Source organism: Lucilia sericata, unplaced genomic scaffold, assembly GCF_015586225.1.
Source record: "Lucilia sericata isolate MDLA Ls3-8-SP2 unplaced genomic scaffold, ASM1558622v1 Contig000094F_arrow, whole genome shotgun sequence".
Taxonomy (NCBI): Eukaryota; Metazoa; Arthropoda; class Insecta; order Diptera; family Calliphoridae; genus Lucilia; species Lucilia sericata.
The window spans coordinates 213,446-234,256 of NW_023994126.1; the positions used below are offsets into that span (position 1 = coordinate 213,446).

The 20,811-nt window shown below is 30.0% G+C and overlaps 1 protein-coding gene across 9 annotated transcripts in view; it reads left to right on the top strand.

Moving 5' to 3' along the window:
• LOC119599870 (tubulin polyglutamylase TTLL5) overlaps positions 1-20,811 on the top strand; it is a 214,203-nt gene that overhangs the window by 18,640 nt on the left and 174,752 nt on the right. For 2 of the 9 annotated variants that reach the window (XM_037949786.1, XM_037949785.1), the window contains exon 2: positions 16,373-19,928. The exons of the other annotated variants lie outside the window; for them this stretch is intronic. In XM_037949786.1, the coding sequence (XP_037805714.1) occupies positions 16,525-19,863 (3,339 nt within the window). In that variant the 5' untranslated portion in view covers positions 16,373-16,524 and the 3' untranslated portion in view covers positions 19,864-19,928. Of the gene's footprint in view, positions 1-16,372; positions 19,929-20,811 lie in introns of those variants that run through there. 9 annotated transcript variants of the gene reach the window in all.

A 20,811-nucleotide genomic window follows, 5' to 3' on the forward strand; every position in this document is an offset into this window, starting at 1 on the left:
TATATTTCTGACATTTCTTTCGTTTATTACGAACGAATTCATTTTCTAAAAACCAAAAATATATGGAAAAATAAAGCTCTTTCATTGTCACTCACATGAAAATTTATTTTTTCGTTACAAAAACGTAAAGCCAATTTCGTTCGTTATTTTTAAGAACGAAGACAAATTTTCATTTTAGAAAAACAAGCTGTTAAAAAAAAGTTTGATGTGGTAATATACATATTTTAAATATTATTTCATACGGTAACAAAAATTGCTTGTCAAAATGATTACAAATATTTAATTTTTTACCAATTGGGGAAAAAGCGTTGTAATTTTCTTTTAATATCGTTTATTTTCGCGAATATTATTACCCCAAATATTCACATGGATGTTAATGATTTTTGTGCAATGGTTGAGCCCTCAAAATTCTGTTCTTTAATGTTTATATGGATGCACAGTGGGGCAGAATGGAAATTTTTTGGAAATAAATCTGGCATTTCTAAACGGCTGATCCGATCGGGATAAAATTTGGCGTGAGCGTAGCCAAGGAGTATTTGAGTTTAAGTTTTGAAGATGAACCCTGCAGATGCCCCAGGGACGGCGCTGTGGCGGCTCAAAGTAGGGTACCTACGACATGTAAAATTTTTAAACTCGTGCCATTTTTTTGTTTTTCACCCAAATACAAAGATTTTTATATTTTGTGAAAACGCTCGACGAGATCTTGAAAAAACATGCTTGGACATACTACTTATCTCTTATAATATCCGAGTTATAGGCATTTAAAAATTTAGTGATACAAAATTTACCATACCTTGGTCAGCCTTTTTTTGAATACCGGGCGTAATTTTGGACCAAATGGACTCAATTTTTTCTTGTTAGTTAGACAACAAAATTTCCAATAATATACAAAAACATTTCAGATCAATATAATTTACAGATCCAAAAATATACGTTTTTTAATTTAAAAATTCAAAAAATTTTAGATTTTTGGCGTTTTTTTTGCCAAAAATGTGTCTTAACTCTTTTATTATTAAAATAAAATTTTCTTTAAAAACATATAACAATTTTATAGTTTTCTAAAAGGTATCTTTACGCAGAACGCTTTGGCGTAAAAAACTTGTCCTATTTTTTGAAAATGTTGCCACTGCGTCCTTCCGAATATGACCTATTTTTTATCAAAACTTCAACTTTGGGCGACATGTTCTAAAATCCCAAAGCTGGGGTCAGAAAACTGAAAGCAGTTTTGGAAACCTCAATATGTTTTCTATTTACTCCAAAAGTATTTTCCCAGCCCTGAAAGAAATGTGGACCCTATGGGCAAAAAAGTAAAAAATCCCATTTTTGGGATTTTCATTCCTATTTTTGGGAATTGCGGGATGCCCTTTGACCTTTTCAATTTTTTTTTTGCATTTTCTTATTTGAAATGACAAATTTAACAAGCGTTGAAAATTTCATTGAGTTTTGTTCATAAATAAAGATTTTGTCATATATTACATATTTGTTTAATTTCTAAAACTATGATTTATATCAAAATTTTAATAGGGTCGCAGATAGCTACAATAATTTAGTCCATATTTATCCCTCAATATCATTTTTTAGTTAGATATGGAAATTCTCGACCCTTTACTAAAAATTTCAAGCCAATATCTCAATTACATTCAAAAATATGTTCATTTAAACCTGTGTCCTTTAATTTCATCTTTTTCATATTTTAGTATTAAGTATGACAGAACATACATTTGGTGTTGAATAAAATATTTGGACAATTTTTACAAATTATTTAGTTAATTATTTTATTAAAGACTATAACATTGTATATACAATAAAAAGTTATAATTTTATTATGAGCCACGCACAACAACACCTAAATCACCCCACACAAACCACCTTTCCCGCCCACCGAAATATAAAACACAATTTAATACAATATCATCAGTTAGTATAATAGCTATTTTTATTTGAACTGTTTATCTTAAACATAATACAATTAATTGTTACAACCTACTTATATAGTTAATTCCTAACACTACTTATTTTCTATAAAATAATCTGTCATATCGGTATACATATCCAGAAGGTAATATAAGTCCTTTAAATCTTCCTTGTTTTGAGATGATAGAGTTTCATAACAAATCCATCTTTTTCGCATAGTTGAAAGAACAGGATCAGAAGATAGAAGTAAACTATTAAAAATATCTTCATTCTGTGATTGCCTGGAGCATTTTCTTGAGCTGAATAGTTGAACATGCTTAAAATCTCGATTCCTCGCTTCCTGGGCTTCTTCTGTTAACTCTCCAAGTGGAAGAATATTCGATTCAATTATTATTTGACCATGACACAATACTTTGTGTACTGTTGGTGTTAGTTCCCACCATGGATACAGAGATACAAGTAATTTAGAAATTTCAGATGAAATCGATTTCCATTAATTTTATGTTTACTATTCAGTGCCATTAAAATAGTGTTAACTCTTCGAAGCAACTCCTTGTCGATTCCAGTTATTTTTGAAGTAATTTCAAAATCACGAAAAAACCTTCTCGCCGTATTACCGTCATTTGTACTACCGCAACTTGGAAGTGGTTTGTCGATGTTTAATCCCATCTGAACTTTAAATTCTTCTTGGATTCTGCTTTTTTCCGCAGCTCTCAGTTCTTTCAATTCTTCATTATTTTTTGTTGATTTAGTAAGATTCTCTGGCACACTTCTATATTTGAGGTCGTATGGTATGTGTAAAAAGTAATCCAAAAATCGTATTCTGGCATGAAGTGGTGAAATTCCGAAAGACAGGACTTCTTCATTAATACTTCTGCTTTTGTTTATATTTGAGAATTGCGACTTTTTCTCATTACATATTGGCATTGCTGACCTTTCCATCAATCATTGTTAAGCTTAGCTGATATGATACGTTAATAGAGAATTCCTTTATTTTTATGCAAATGGGCTCCAGTGCATTTATTTCATCTTTTAAATATTCCACTAAATCTTTTGTTGTTTTCTTTGACTCCTTTATGTATTCAAATCCAATGGGTCTACAAAAATTTTTTGAACCCGGAGTTGTATTGATCCATATATCTTCAAATGAATTTCCGATGCTTGACGATGATGAATTAAGGGAATATGAACGAATTCGTAATGGCACTAATGATGACATAAATACACTTTTGTAGTCTGCCAATGTCCGACTTCCACAAGCTTGTTTGTATTCTGGAAGTGCTGATAAACCGTCGCATCCCCACTTACATATTAAGACAACATCACAGTTATGAATTTTCCTTAGTTGGTCTTCTGAAAAGTCTGACACAATTCTTGATGCTGTGTTTTCGAGCAAAGATGATATATCAATACAAGCTTCCACATCATTAACACCAATAGGTCATGGTAGGATAGTTTGTTTTTTTCCTGGATCGCCTTGTATGATGGTAATATATTGTGTCCTTTTTCATGCAGAGCTTTCCTTAATATTTGGTACTTATTTCGACTGAGACCCAGTTCCAACATAAGCGCTATTGCTTCCTCTTCAGTAAAATTTGATTGTGATGTTGGATATACTTTCCACAATTCGCTTAAGTCGTTTTGGTGATGCATTAGGAAGAATAGTTGCAATATGTACGGCATCCATAGGTTGGTTTTCCTTCTTCAGCATTTCGTTAAATGTATCAGCATTTTCCTCATTTGAGATTGAAAAAAGTTTTTGTGTGACCCTCTTTTTTTTTTTTTGACCTTGAACATAAGTCTTCGTATGACTTGTAAGGCGCTCCCGTTGATGTGTTGTAAGTTGAGATTTCCGTAGTAGTTTCCATCCAACTACAAAATTTTAATCGAAATTTCTTTTGATTTCCATCCACAGACTTACTTTTTACATCAAAAAGTTTTCAATTTTTGATATGCCTGTTTTGTCTACTTTTCTACTATATGTAGTTTTTATATAATTTGAAATGTCTTCAATTCTTTCTGGCCCTTTTGAAGATACACTCCATAAAACGGAACACAACTCTTCGTACTTTAATGTAATCTTCATTGTAGATTTATTAAATATGGTACTTAAATCTAAGAAGTTTACTTATATGCCAATTCTTGTCATTTCCGATACAGGTATTTCAAAGTAAAAAAATTACAAATTGTCTACCTATTAACATTTAGGACTATATTACTATAACCTGTAATTCAGTCATTGATATTTCTTATTAGTGAATGAATCGAAATTATCATTACCTGTATATTTTTACCTACATGATCATAAACGAAACAGAACGAAATGATCTGTCGAAAAAATTTAGGTAAAAAATAGTTATAAATTTTTGAAAATTTAAGCATAATAGGACCTTTCAATTATAAGGATAAGCAGACAAATAGAAAATACGTAAATATAAGATTTAAATATGTTCTGTCATACTTAATACTAAAATATTCAAAAGATGAAATTAAAGGACACAGGTTTAAATGAACATATTTTTGAATGTAATTGTGATATTGGCTTGAAATTTTTTGTAAAGGGTCGAGAATTTCCATATCTAACTATTAAGGGATAAATATGGACTAAATTGTTGTAGCTATCTGCGACCCTATTAAAATTTTGATATAAATCATAGTTTTAGAAATTAAACAAATATGTAATATATGACAAAATCTTTATTTATGAACAAAACTCAATGAAATTTTCAACGCTTGTTAAATTTGTCATTTCAAATAAGAAAATGCAAAAAAAATTGAAAAGGTCAAAGGGCATCCCGCAATTCCCAAAAATAGGAATGAAAATCCCAAAAATGGGATTTTTTTACTTTTTTGCCCATAGGGTCCACATTTCTTTCAGGGCTGGGAAAATACTTTTGGAGTAAATAGAAAACATATTGAGGTTTCCAAAACTGCTTTCAGTTTTCTGATCCCAGCTTTGGGATTTTAGAACATGTCGCCCAAAGTTGAAGTTTTGATAAAAAATAGGTCATATTCGGAAGGACGCAGTGGCAACATTTTCAAAAAATAGGACAAGTTTTTTACGCCAAAGCGTTCTGCGTAAAGATACCTTTTAGAAAACTATAAAATTGTTATATGTTTTTAAAGAAAATTTTATTTTAATAATAAAAGAGTTAAGACACATTTTTGGCAAAAAAAACGCCAAAAATCTAAAATTTTTTGAATTTTTAAATTAAAAAACGTATATTTTTGGATCTGTAAATGATATTGAGTCCATTTGGTCCAAAATTACGCCCGGTATTCAAAAAAAGGCGGACCAAGGTATGGTAAATTTTGTATCACTAAATTTTTAAATGCCTATAACTCGGATATTATAAGAGATAAGTAGTATGTCCAAGCATGTTTTTTCAAGATCTCGTCGAGCGTTTTCACAAAATATAAAAATCTTTGTATTTGGGTGAAAAACAAAAAACGAGTTTAAAAATTTTACATGTCGTAGGTACCCTACTTTGAACCGCCACAGCGCCGTCCCTGGGGCATCTGCAGATTTATTTCCAAAAAATGTCCATTCTGCCCCACTGTGGGATGTTATAATTGTCCATACGAAATTTGATAACTTTTTCAGTTGCAAAGATGCGCGACCTTTACTATTTATTTCGTATGTGGGCGTAGCATCCTGCCTTCTTGAAATTTTAAAATAAAAATAATTCGAAATAAAGAATTCCTTTTAGATATACATAACACGAAAATCGGTCCAGCCGTTTATTAGTTAAAAAGTTATAAACGGCCATAAAAGGTAAAAGGTCATAATTTTTACACATTTTTCACCCTAAGCAGTTCATCTGCATCTACTTTTCTAATGTGTGTACTAGAAAACCTGTTTTACCTGTTTTTTTTTTTTGTCTTTTTTACCCCTTAAATGTTCTAATCACTGTTTTCTGCAATTTAAAGAAACTATCACTACAAAAAACTTATCGTTGAAATCGACATTTCATTTCGTTACTTTTATGTTAAAAAACATTTTACACAAAATGTTTATAGAATACAAAAATTTAAAAATTCATGTTGAGAACGTTAACAGAATGAACCAAAGAATAATATGAAGTTGGACTATGACATTGTTTTACAACAATGACATTTCCTTCCTTCACAGACGAGTTCTGTGTAAATTCAACACACTTGTGAGAACTTACCTGTCTCACAATACTTCAAAACTTTTTCGCGAAAACATCAGGATAACCGGTTCCACATATAACAAAACGTATTTAAAAAGGATTGGAGCTGAGCCTTCTGACTTATGCCCCACCTGTGATGTCGTACATGATGACAACCATGTCATTTTTAACTGCTTCTTATACGACAGTATTAGGGCTAAATATCCACTCTTCTTGAAACATACCAACATACATACATGACTTACTTAAAGGAAAAAATCCCGATATCTATAAGGAAATGGTTAAATTTATACGTGAAGCTCAAATTCAATTTTAATATCACTCTACCTGTTTCAGCTAAGCACAAACAAAAACACACTTTTCTTTCATCAACTAACTTCTCATTTACCCTATCCACACTAAACAAATGTATCTACCTCACAACCTACCTGACGCCCACCTCACCTATCATCAATTTCATCATATCAATACGGCCTTCATGCATCAATCAGCTAAAATCATCTCTAACAAATTACAGTTTCCTCATTTACGTTTTATATGAATAAAGTCATACCGATTAAACCAGCCCTGGCATATAAGTAATAATTTTACTTAGCCAACTAAACAAAAAAAAAAAAAGAAAACATCAGGATAATAGGACTTGTAAGGCATTTTTGCACACACTCATAAAATTTTATATTTTTATATTTTATATATATATTTTTACTTTTACCGTATTTAACAAACCGAAATTAAAATTGAAAAAACGAAGTTGTAAATTTTGGTATAGAAAATAAAAAAATTTAAAAAAAAAACTAAATTTTTCAAATAAAAGAGATTCAAAGTCCGAAAAATATATTAATTAAATACTTACTAATAAGATGTGAGCTAAAAAATTAAAAATCTGCGAAAGTAGAAATTTAAATGTAATATATTTTTCCTAAAATTTTTAAGTACGATTTTATGCAACTATGTATGTTTGGAAACAGTGGTGAAAGTGGTTGGAGCTCCAATACTTATACAAAAATTCTACCAATAGATTCTTAGAGTTAGGTACCGAATGACAACTCCTTTAGGTACCAACTGACAAGCCCCAATTTATTATATTCTTTGGAATGAACGTTTAAATTATAGAATAAAGCTACGTTCACAATGCTGGAGTACTCCACACTCCAGCAAATTGTATTTCTTTCTTTTTCATACCAATATAATTTCAAATTTGATTATCTCTTATTAATCCACTCCAAAGTCAAACTACTTCTACTCCAGAGTGTAGATTATTTTCACTCTGGAGTTAATATAAAAATGTTAAAGCTAACATGACAAATGTTAATTAAAAAGAAAACATTTTGTCAAAAATAAATAGAATTTTTTTTTAATTTTTTAAAAAAGAATCACATTTGAATGCATATAGTAGGGATATAGGCGAAACTAAAGGGGTTATCAAACTAAATTTGTTATTCTCTTCACACTGACGAGTTCTGAGAGAATAAAACACACTTGAGAGATCTAAACGTACTCACAAAACTTCAAATTTTCTTCGCGAAATTGCGAGGATATTAGCACTTAAAAGTTTTTCTTATCACTTAAACTTAATATTTATTATTTTTTGTGACGCTTTTATTTTATTTAAAACCCCGAAAATAATTTATATTTTACAAACGAAAAAAAAAAAATATTTTTTATTTTTTGACATTTCATTTTAATTAAAACTGAAAAAAGAAAAGTTGTAAATGTTCGTATTGAAAATGAAAAAAGTATTTCACGTATTTTTTTTTTCTTTTTCCATTATTGCGGAAAAAATAACAAAAAGACGTGTTTATAATATGTGTTAAGATGAAATATCTTCTGAAAAAAATTAATTAACTATTATTTTCATTCACTAGTATAAAAAATCCCAGTAATAACATACAAAAAATAACGTATCAGAAATACATATATTATTTATTACCTTTTGAACAACTGTGTTTATTTTTGTGCTTCTACTAATACATTCTCAACAGTTAGGTTTTTGACAGGGGACTTAGGTCTTTGACAATATCCCTTTCGCCTATTTGCTACTATATGTTTGAATGTATTTTTATAATGACCCAGCAAAAAGTTACATGACAAAAATGTTGTTTAATCAGAGGTTCAAGTGATGACGAAGTGGTTCGATTTAGGTGAAACATGCATAATTTTAACATTAGCGTGTCATTGGAGATCATGTGTTTATGCAAGAATTCCGAATAATCGAACCAATGCAAATTCGATGATTCGAAAACGATGTTTCATTGGTTCAAGCTATTTGTTTTGTATGTATTTTTGGAAGATATTTTAAATATTTTTAAGGAAAATATTATAATAAATATGGGAAAATATATAAAATAATATTAATAATCAAAAATATTTCTAATAACACATAAATTTCCTTTGATTAAATTAACAATCTGGATTAATATTTGAAGTTTTAAAGGAATTTTTTAACTGCGGAGTAGGTTGAATTTAGGAAGGCGTTTAAAATGAGTTGTATTAGCACTGTTATTAAAGAAGTCATGAAACATGCATTCACTTTGCACTACTGTAAAATTTTTTTGCTGGGGATGGATGATGCCTATTTTGCAGGAAAGGGGTTTGGTTGAGCCGAAGGGATTTATTAGAATTTTTGTAAAATTTATTGAATACATATTAAAATTGTATTAAAATAAAAAATTAATTTTACTTTGTTTATTTACAATTATATAAGTTTGACAGTTTATTTTGAGCATTTTCCACTCTATATTTTGAACAGTTAACATTTTCTTGCTGGAGTGCAGAGTGGAGTACTCCAGCAGTGTAGAATACAAAATAAAATATCCATGTTAACGCTTTTGTTACTGTACATTTACAGAATCGAACGAAAAATTATAGAATAAAGCTACGTTCACAGTGCTGGAGTACCAGTTACAAAAAATTACCTTTTTTGTTATTTTTTTAAATTTTACAGTTTTTTCTTTAACAAAATATACAATAGGTGGTATCATTTGAAAGCTTTTTTGAAGCCATGCAAAAATTTCAGATGCTTTTTATGATTAATACATCGTTGGAGGCGGCTTTAAAACTACTTTCAAACGATACCCCATATTGAATATATTGTTTCAAAACAAAACTAAAATTTAAAAGAAATAATTCAAAAATACCTTTTTGTAAATTTGGTACAGCTCACGAACGGTCATCGCTAAACTTAAAATATTTTGGGAATCATCATAAAACAAAGCAAGGAAAATATTGAGAGGGGTAACAAAAACACGTTTTTGCTTTCCATACAGAGTGAGTCGGTCTAATGTATGCATGCTAAATAGAGGTGTGAAAATCATCGTAAATATGTACAGTTAATCACAAAAATAAGTATACAGAAGTACTGACGATTGGTTTTATTTAAAAAAAGATATTATTTTTTTAAAAAAACTAAAAAGTAACACATACATATATTTATTAAATACAATTATGATAATTATTATTCACTACTTTTTTTCTTCATATTTTGGTTCTTTGAGTTCTCATTTGAGCTGAAGTTAAAAAGGTGCAAAATTTACGTCCCCAGCCGCTACCAATCAACAATATCAGTTTATGATATACTAGATTTTTGTACCCGGCTTTGCCCGGGGTTTTAAGTGGTTTCATAACATTATACTTAAGTATTCTCCCCTTTCCCATTCTTCTTCATGTTTGAAAAAATGCTAAATATTTCTTTATGAAGAAATTCATTATAATTTTTTTTTATCTTATAAAGCTACAAATGAAATTTCATTAAAATTGAACAATATTTATAAAAGGTACCAACACAGTTCCAAAAATACTACCCCATACCCTTTTTCTCCATTGAATTACCCAAATTTATGTATTTTGTTTAATAACTTTTTTATCTTTTCAGAAATTGATATTGAAAATATGAGTCCTGTAGAACATTTATTAAAAAAATCATGTATCTCCCCTTTCTTCCTCCATTTTCCTCTTTAATGAAGTTTTGCAAAAACTCATTACTTACTATCAAAAGTACTTATTTTGCCGGTTTTCACCCATTTTCTCCCTTTTTGTCTATAACGCTCGCCAAGTATAGATCTAACTTTGTTACAAATTTTTAGAAAATCGGTCCAGCCGTTTAGGCGTGATTGACGAACAAACAAACAAATTAACAAACAAACGAACAGACTTAAAAGAGATTTATATTACCCAGCAAAAAAAGACGTGCAAAAAAAGTAGTAAATGCATAGGTTGAACTGATAATGAACTGGTTCATATTTAGGGGAAACATGCATGATTTTAACATTAGCGTGTCATTGGCATGCATGTGTTCGTATTTGGAAAAATAGTTCGCCATTTAAATGAGTTCTTATAACCAATGAATATTCGATGATTCTCAAGCGAATTTTCATTGGTGCACTATATTTATTTAAAAATGCATTAATAATGGTATTTCGATTTAATTATCAATATTTAAATAATTTTTTTGTGTGATATTGATAAAAATAAAATAAGATAAAACATAACTAACTGATTTTTATTGGATTTAAATTCATGCAGAGGAAAAATACCCATTGTGTTTTAAAATCCGTTATACAGTCTTGGTTTTTTCCTTCTCTTATTAATGTTAAAATGGACTTAATATTACTAGGTAGGTAGGTACCTACAAAAACAAAAATCTAATAAAAAAATTAATGTCATTTTTAATATTTATTGTATGAAATGCACGTTTTCGTTAAATCTCCTAAGAGAATACCAAATTATAGTAAAATATTACAATTCCTATAGTGGAGTTACATGAGTGAATTTGGGTGCATTTTTCATGCCTTCACTGATGACAAATTTATTAGAATTTAGGCATGTATTTAAAACGCATTAAATAGAATACGTACAAAAGAAATCATGAAAATATCCCTTCTTCTTTAACAACTTCAAATTTTTTTTGCTGGGTTATATATTAGGAATTAGGTTTTTAGGATTAGGATTTCATACAGCGATATTTAAAATTAAAGTCAGATAGGACATTTATTAAAAAAGTAAAAAATTCCCTTTTTACTCACTGAACAGATGCTTTGCAAAAACATAATTTTTTAAATCATTGTATATTTAAGAAATTTCATAAAAGTACCAAAAATAACAAATAATTATACTTTTTTATTCGTTAAATTTAAATAACCCAAAAATATGATATTTGTTAGTCCCTTGCTCCATTAAAATATTAATATTTAAAATTTGATGTCTTTTGGAAATTTTATACAGCAAACATCGATCTAGCCGTTTAGGCGTGATTGACGAACAAATAAACAAAAGAACAGACTTACAAAGAGATTTATAATATATATTAGGATTTGATGTCTTTAGGACATTTTATACAGCAAACATAGAATTCCTTCCAAAATATGCATATTTCCGATACTATAAAAAGCGCAGTTGATATAGAACAGATAAAAATTAGTCTCAAAGCACAAAAGTACTAATTTTGCCCGTTTTCCCCCTTTTGTCATATTTCTGACACTTTAAAAAGCTTAATGGAATATATTTTGGCTTAAGCAAAGACAATAATTGGTATTTATGCTTAAAAGTACTAGTTTTGACCGCTTTTCACCCTTTTACCCCCTTTTTGCGCCCTCCTAGTCCAAGTTTAGAAAAACGATATAGCCTATAACACTCTCCAATGATAGATCTACCTATGTTCCAAATTTCAAGAAAATCGGTCTAGCCGTTTAGGCGTGATTGACGAACAAACAAACAAACAAAAAATTAGTATCTATCAAAACTAATATTTATCAGAGCGCCCTCCTTCGGCGGTATACTCTATAGCATTAAATCGTCGCCGAAGTAAAATAAATATAAATTGGCTATAAAAGGCTCAAATTAATGCGCCTACTCAACACCAGAGGCGCTGCAACACTGTTCTAAAATTAAAACATAACGTTCAATTACAGAGTTGTAAATAAACAGAGCTTTCTTCTATCCTTCACTATCACCACCTTTCTCCTCTACTCTATCCCTTTCCATAGAAAGTAACACGGTCTATGTATTTATAGGCATTAATGCCTGAGTGTTACTTCTCTTAAAAAAAAAATTGGGCCGATTGGCTCCGGAATTAATTAGTAGAACAGTTTTTTCTCATTTCTACAATTTTTTCCACTTTAGACCCCGGATTTTGGATCTGGTGGTCATTGAACCCTCCAAATGATGCATTGGAAATAGAATTTTTAACTTTTGAAAAGAGTTGTTATTTCGAAATTAATGTTATATGCATGGATTTGGCCATTTTGAATACAGTGCGTTCTTAAAAAACCCAAATTTAACTCCGATTTCTTAAGACTTACAACATAAACTTTAAAATTTGGATAATTCTATATATTTTCTTTAATTTTAACCTGTTTTCCAAATACTCCGAAAGCATACAATAATGCTACCAATCATATCTTGATATACTCGATACAATAACCATGTTTTATGGATCGGACATTTTATTTGTTCTAACAACAAATTAAGATGTATCCGTGTTCAAAATTGTTCAATTCGTATTCATACCACCAATTGAGCCTGATTTAATATAAAAATCTTACTATTTTGGACAATAATCAATTTCAGAACCGATATGTAGTGTAAGTTATTGACATGGTCACCATTTGACGATTATTGCAAGTATTTAGGAGTGTGTAATGGATGATTGGAACAAATACAAATATTATTAATATCGCATTTTAAGATATAAATTTTAGGAAATCGCCGTTAAATATCGAATATGAACGCTATACTATGTTAAAAACGGCAATGTTCCGCAATGGATCAATGCATCATATTGAACAAACGAGGGATATTAAATAGAGGGGGTTTAAATAGTCAGATGTTCTTAAATAGGAAAAAATGCTCCTATAAATAATATTCAGATCAATTACCAAAAATTTCAATTTTTCGGAACAAAAAGTGAATTTTTTCCATGTTATAGTGTACAGAATATTTTATTATAAAATAATTACATTCAACCAGGTAAAATTTTCATGAATTTTGTTAATATCATTAAGCCAAATACATATTGAAATTATCTGTATACTTACTTTTGTGACGTAAATTTTGCACCTATTTAACTACACTTAAAATGAGAACTCAAATAACCAAAATAACCCGGAAAAGAGTAGTGAATTATAATTATCATAATTGTTTTTAATAAATAAATGTGTTACTTTTTTGATTTTTGAAAAAATAATATCCTTTTTTAAATAAAATCAATTGTCAGTATTTCTGTATACTTATTTTTGAGATTAACTGTATGTGCATTTTAGAGTGCTCCAAAAAAACGAAGTTGAGATTTTTGCCCGTACCCACCTCTAGAATTGTTCTTTGGGTTGTAAAACTATGTCATACAAAAAATTAGGCTGATAGGATAACGTTAACAGGTGCCGAAACGGCTCTGAAGTTTTCATGTGCATTTACAAGGGGAAAATATCGATTTTTTCAGTTTTCGCTCAAATTTGGCCATTTAGTAATAAATTTTGAACTTTATTGTAAAGGAATCATAATGTGCACAGAGTAAGCATTTCGGAAAGATATAAAACACAAAGATTGCTTGAAAACTTTAAAAGTTTTTGAAAATTTCCCAGGCCATTAACGTGTCCCACAGCACATAAATTCGAAATGTGACAAACAAATTTACTTTTTTTTGGAACTTCTCAGCTATGGTCAACGGCCGTTTCAAATCTCCAATTTCAGTTTTTTGAATCTTTGTTAAACAAATTTCAAAATTTTTAGGAGATCTCATGGGGATTAAGGCTATTAAACGGTAAAAAAAAATTAGATCAATATTTCTTACAGTTTAACTGTACTTACGGTTTGAACTCGGCGGATTTCGGGAAAATCGCATTTTTTGTAATATTTTAGAGAATACGTATTAATTCTTTACTGTTGCACATTTTAAATAAAGTATTATAAAATCGGACATTCTTAACCCATAAACTGTGGAGTTCAAAGGTCAAATTTTGCAATATTTTGGAATTCTTAGTGTACCATATCGAAATAATATTTATTTGTCAGCCATCTTTACCAAAAATGACTAGCATTTATTGTATATAGTCCGATATTTAAAATAGAGTAAAAAGGTAGATTAACCCTTTAAGACACTTAGGAACAATTTAACACAAAAGTTCAAAAATTCGAAAAAACACTCTATTTGAATAATGCTCTATATAATTAAAGGAATAATAGAAATAAAACAAAAAATTCTATATTAAGTATAAAAATCAACCGTAAAAAGGGAGTAAATTATCAGTTTTAAAAACAAAATTTTTATTTTAAAAATGTTCACCTCAAGTTTACTCCATAGTCAAAAAGGGTTAAAGTTTAATTTTTTATACTTAATATAGAATTTTTTGTTTTATTTCTGTTATTCCTCTAATTATATAGAGCATTGTTCAAATAGATACGTGTTTTTTCGAATTTTTGAATTTTGGTGTTAAATTATTCCCAAGTGCATTAAAGTCTTAATCTACATTTTTCCACTATATTTTAAATATCGGACTATATACGATGAATTCCAGTCATTTTTAGTAAATATGGCCGACAAATAAATAAATATTCTTTCGATATGGGTACACTAAAAATTCTTTAATATTGCAAAATTTGACCTTTGAACTCCACAGTTTATGGGTTAAGAATATCCGATTTTAATAAAACTTCGGATATACATATATTTTATATTATCTGGACTATTATACTCTGATAATACTTAATTTAAAATGTGCAACAGTAAAGAATTAATACGTAATACTGTAAAAAATATTTATCTAATTTTTTTACCGTTTAATAGCCTTATCTATTGTCCATAAATCCCCATGAGATCTGCTAAAAATTTTGAAATTTTTTTAACAAAGTTTCAAAAAAACTAAAATTAAAGATTTGAAACGGCCGTTGGCCATAGGTGAGAAGAAGTTAGCGTTATCTTATAAGGGCAAAAATTAACATTCGAGTAATTATTGATATATTTTAAGTAACAAAATGTTTTTTTAGAATATATCCCAAAAAATTTAATATTTTTGTCACATTTCGAATTTATGTTCTGTGAGACACGTTAATGGCCGGGGGATTTGCAATAAATAACATTTTCAAGCAATTTTTTTGTTTTATATCTTTCCGAAATGCTTACTCTGTGCACATTACGATTCCTTTCCAATAAAGTTCAAAATTTATTACTAAATGGCCAAATTTGTACTGAAAAAATCTATATTTTCCCCTTGTAAATGCACTTGGAAACTTCAGAGCCGTTGCGGCACCTGTTAACGTTATCCAATCAGCCTAATTTTTTGTATGATATAGTTTTATAAATATAAAACTATTTTATAAAATAAAAAATTTAAGTTTCATTTTATTTCAAATGTGATACTGTAGAAACAAAAAATATTCTCCATTTGATTTTTTTGATAACCACACCAATTTTCATTTTATTTTGTTTTGGCAGTATGAAATAAAAATTTGACGACTTATATTATGTAGTGTAGACAGCTTTAATAACAATCCAATAAATTGGCTTTTATCATAAAAAAATTGAAACGTAATTCGAAATACAGATTTTTTCGAATTATTTTTTCAACTTAAACGAAAAAACAAATTATAAAATTGATCTTGGAAATTAAAGATAAAATATATTACTTTAATAATTAACGTAAAAAAGCTGACCCAAAACAATGTGGTACGTAAAATATGATTTTTTGATATAACTTCTTAAATCTTTATGATGATCAAATTCATTTAAGCTTTTAAAAAAATTCCGACCTCTTTTCAGTATGAAACTAAGAAGCTATTTGTCGGAAATAGTGGGATTTTAATCGAACTGGTAATTTTTTGCGAGTTTTGATAGATTTACAAGTTATCTAGAGCTTTAAAAAAATTATCCCATATATTGAATTTCTGTAAAAAGTTAAATTTCTTAAGTACGTAAATTACCATATTTCTTGCCATTACACTTAAATTTTAAGCAAAATAGATCTAGATGACCATAAAAATATTTTTTACCCACATATTTAGTTTTGGCCAAAAAAGTGTTCGTCTGAACCATAGTACAATGGAAACATTGAACGAAAAAATATGTACCTTACAAAACTTGTATTAATATTTTAACAGTAGAACAAATAACTTTCTAATGTTGCATCAACTTAAGAGAACTTTTTCACAAAAGAAAATTTTAAAATAATAGAAAATGTGATGCGTTCATACAAGTATCACAGCACAACTAAAATATAAACAACTTTAAAAACAACGATTTTCTTTTGCAAAGATTCTTATATAAAGATTCTTGAAATAATCATTTATATTTGTTTCTTTTTTTTTTGCATTTTTAGTCTTTTAAACAATAACGAGTACATTTTGCTTTTGGAATATTTTACAAAAATAATTTTGTTCTGTTGATTTGTTGAAATATATAATATTGTTGTTGTAAAAGTTATTTCAACCAAATTGTGATTTCTCACACAACCAAACGAGACTAGAGCAAATGACAACGTTCGGAAATTGGCCACTTTTAGAAAGGGTCACTAATGATGAATTTCTTAAGATATTACCACATCTTAGTTTGGAACACTACTTTCTAACGCAAGTATTTATTCCTAAGAAGAAATGGATAAATATGGTGGATGTAAATTTCCAAACACTTCATGTAAAGTGCATTGCCTGTAGCAAACATGTGCGATTTGAGGATCTAGAAAATCATTTAAAACATAATGATCATCTAATGTCTTTTTTACGTTCGAACGCAAAGCAGTTTTACCATCCATTTTATACATATGGAAAGGGCGACATGAAAATGGCAAGGGGTGAACCAGCTCCTCAAAAAATGCGGGAGGGTGTTCTTCGTGAAGTGAATCTGCAAATGAAGAGTTTTAGGAAAGAATGTATTTTGGCCAAGCAGTTTGCCAATATCGTCCAGAGGAGGTCACAAGAAGTAGAAGATGACAATCTGATACAAGCGGCTATGTCTAAGAAAATAGAAAATCCTGAGGACATGGTAGTAAAGGTGACCTTACCGTTTGAAGATATTCCCAAATTGTTCTTTTGCGAAGTAAGTGGAGAATGGCAAGGTTTACTTGGTTTCAAAAACTTAGTAAAAAAATCTACTTTTCATTGTAATATATGCTCGATGAGTTGCTGCGGCGTAGAAAGTCTAAATTCTCATTTAAATGGTTTCACACACAGATTGAAGCAATTGAAAGTATTGTCTTTGCGATATGAAGACAGTTCTAAAATCAATAAAAATTGCAGCATTCATTTTGGCGATATATTTTCATTCTCAGTTAAGAAGGATGCAAAGCATTTACAGGGTGATAAAATCAGGAACAACCTTGACACACAAATTACTAAACTACCGAACGAAATTGCTAAAAAGATCAATGCACTTGACGAATATGTGCCAAATGAACTCTCTTGCACTGAAGACATACCAGAGAGCTGTGGAAGAAATACAATTGAGAGAGATGGAAAATTTGAATATGATGAACACCTGGGACACCTTGGTGTCGAATATGTGCTAAAAATAATGAAAAACGAAAACGACCGAGATCCCAGATTCGAGTGTGGACTTTGCGAGTTTGTAGGTGATGGTAATAAAATGCAACGTCATCTCCTATATTATGACCACAAAAAGAAATATTTGGATTTACACTATTCCGATACTGTTAAAAAATATGAATCTTCATTAGGTCATATGTCTTTTAGAGACTTCCGTGATGTAATGAATGAGATTGTTGATAAGCTATCAATTGAAATAGAAAAGCATCATAGCCGCAGCTTACCGTACACAGTTAAATTAAGTGATTATAAAACCCGAAGACCGGATTTGATAGCTGAAGCATATGCCCTCTTGCATGCTTCTCAAAATAGAGGACCATCATTTTCGAATGTTTTTTCGATCGATGACATACGAAATCTTAAGAATGCTGTTAAGGAGATTCCAGAAAGAAGAAAATATAAAAGCATTGAACATATGATATTTACTATAGCTCCCAAAGACAAGATATACTTGAATCAAATGAGCCACGATCCGGTAGTTCGCCTTAGGGAATACAATACTAAAATGAATAAAAGTCGTCAATCACACTTTAGTCGTTCCATATCACCTACACCGGATCTAGTTAATGATTCAGTAAGACGAGCTGGCTCCCGCAATGATCGATCGCGTATACGTGTTCACGAGCAACGGACTCGATCCAGATCTCCTATTTCTGGCGGGCACAGATCTCCCATAAGAAGGGCTAGAGGTGTTTTTGAGTCATCAAGGGCTCTTAATCAAAATATTTGGGATACTTATCGGCGTGAAATTGCCATCGCTGCAAATGAGATTGAATCTGCTTATGAAAATTACAGGAAAAATCCTGAAAGCCATCCATTGTATGAGGAAGAGTGGAATAGTTTTTGGCAACATCGCAAAAAGGAGCTTGAGCGCGAAGGCTTAAATCATCGTACGTACAATTTTCAGCCAGAGTGGGTACACTATTTCAAACAGCGTATTGAAGTACTATTTGGAGAGGCATTGTATACATCGCAGATAAACATTCGTCACAGATTGGATATTCCTTTAGATGCTGAAGAAGATTGCCAACGTTCACATGAACCTGTAAACCGGTTTTCAGTTGATCGTCATGATAAAGATAGGTTTATGGCAACTGAGGAACTGGATGGAATCCAACGACAACACAAACGCCGAAATTCGTCTGAATTTAAAGGTAGTGCTACACAAACTAAAAGGGTTTTTCCAGAACAAATAAATGCAGAAACAAAAAATTATTTAAACGTGGAGGAATCGCCGCAATCGATTGTCACAAGAATTAGTGACAATCATTCTAACGTTGTACACGTACTTCGCTTAATGACAGCGCTAGAGGAACATTTAGGCAGTTTGGGGGGAAAGGTAATGGATTTATTATCGAATGCATTGCAAATGGAAAAGAGCTTTCGGGGAAACAGTATCGAGTTCGAAGCAAAAGTTTTAACTATTGCTAATTGTCAGCTACTTGAAACTGCAATGGAAAAACTTAAAGGAATATTATTTGCAGGATTATTGGATGAGCAGAAAATTTCGGGATTTAATCGAGTTATCCATCACACAGCTAATCTACTCAAGTATGCCGAGAAAATGGGATGGAGACAAGAAAGGCACGAACATGCACCAGAGAGAAATACTTTCCATCATATGGCAGCGGGTGTTCAGCAAGAACATATGAATGTTACCCGAAATCGTGGTGGCGGCGGTGGTGTAACACCATTAGCTGGTGAAAAAGCATTATCTGATACCTTAATTGATTTAGTGAACACCATACCACACCAAACGAATAAACAACACATGAACATATCAACGGAACAATTTATAGATCCTTCAGAACACCAGCTATCAATGCCTCCGGTTTGCCCTCCACCACCCACTATTAAGGGAACAAATATAAATTCAATTTTGTTTAGTGGCTACAAAGAACAACAAACTATCTCCTCAGGTCTTGCATCGTTCAATACAAAATTGTCACTTGATCAAACTAATCAAACTCAAAAGCACCGACATCACCAGTCTCTTCACTCTGAATTTGTCCAAATGCATAGAAACACAAAAAGTGGCGGAAATAACTTATACAATAACAGTTTTAAAAACAACAATGATACAAGAACATGTGTAAATACTCGCTCAAATAATGGACCTAAAATTGGAGGCGGCATGAATAATAATAGTGGATCAGCAACACAGAATAAAAATTCACAATTCATTCCAAATGTGGGTCAAAATAATGCCATGTATCAAGGAGGAGGTAATAGCAACCCAAATTGGTCACGTTGGAATAATATTAATTAAAATGATATTTCATTGAAGTTTCTGGTATTTTCTGTATAAATAAAATAATCATATATACTACAATACATAATATTAATTTTCAACATTTTAAACTTAAACATTTTCTGTATTTTATAAGTAATATGGGAATGTTAGAATGACTATATTTTTTATTGTTTATATGGAATGTTTTATTGATCTAATTGATCTTACGCTTGGGTAACTCGGTTACAGTTACTGGAATAAAAGATGTGTTTTCAACGGAGGAGTGTATATGGACACTTATGCTGCGCTAGTATTATTTCTTTCTGGCGGATTTCAGAGGTTTTAATTAGATTTAAAAATAATATATGTAGGTTAGGAGAAGTTATAAGCTGAAATTCATATCGGAACAATAGCAAAATAGACGTTTTGAGAAATAATATAAAAATTGTATTTAACCAATTTTTACATATTTTTCTAAAATCAAAATTTGGTATCATAAAAGAAAAAATCTGTCTTTTTTATTTTTATATTTGTATAATTTCATTTCAACTTTTATAAATTTTGTTGAGTTGAAAATTGAAGAACTAAACTAAATAATAAAAATTTTTTAATACAAATTTCCTTAAATTTATTTTATTTTTTTTTTGGGGAAATTTATAAAATTGTTCAACTTTGACAGCGCAGTACAAAAACAGTAATGTGTACAGAAATAAGTTTTAGTGCTGCTTATACATAATTTTGTCTAGTTTGCTAAAAAAAAACACAATTTTCAAAATCCTGTTAATCGCCACTTTTGCCATCGTGCAGCGATTGAAAATCATGACCTCAGTATAATTTTTGAAAAATAAAATATTTTAGATTTTTTCGAAATGGGTCTCAAAAATTCCATAATTTTGAGCTGATTACAGGAAAACTAATTTTAAAATTTTTGTAGAATATTTTTGGTCCACAAAATCGCTTTTTATCGAATGTGTCAAAATTGTC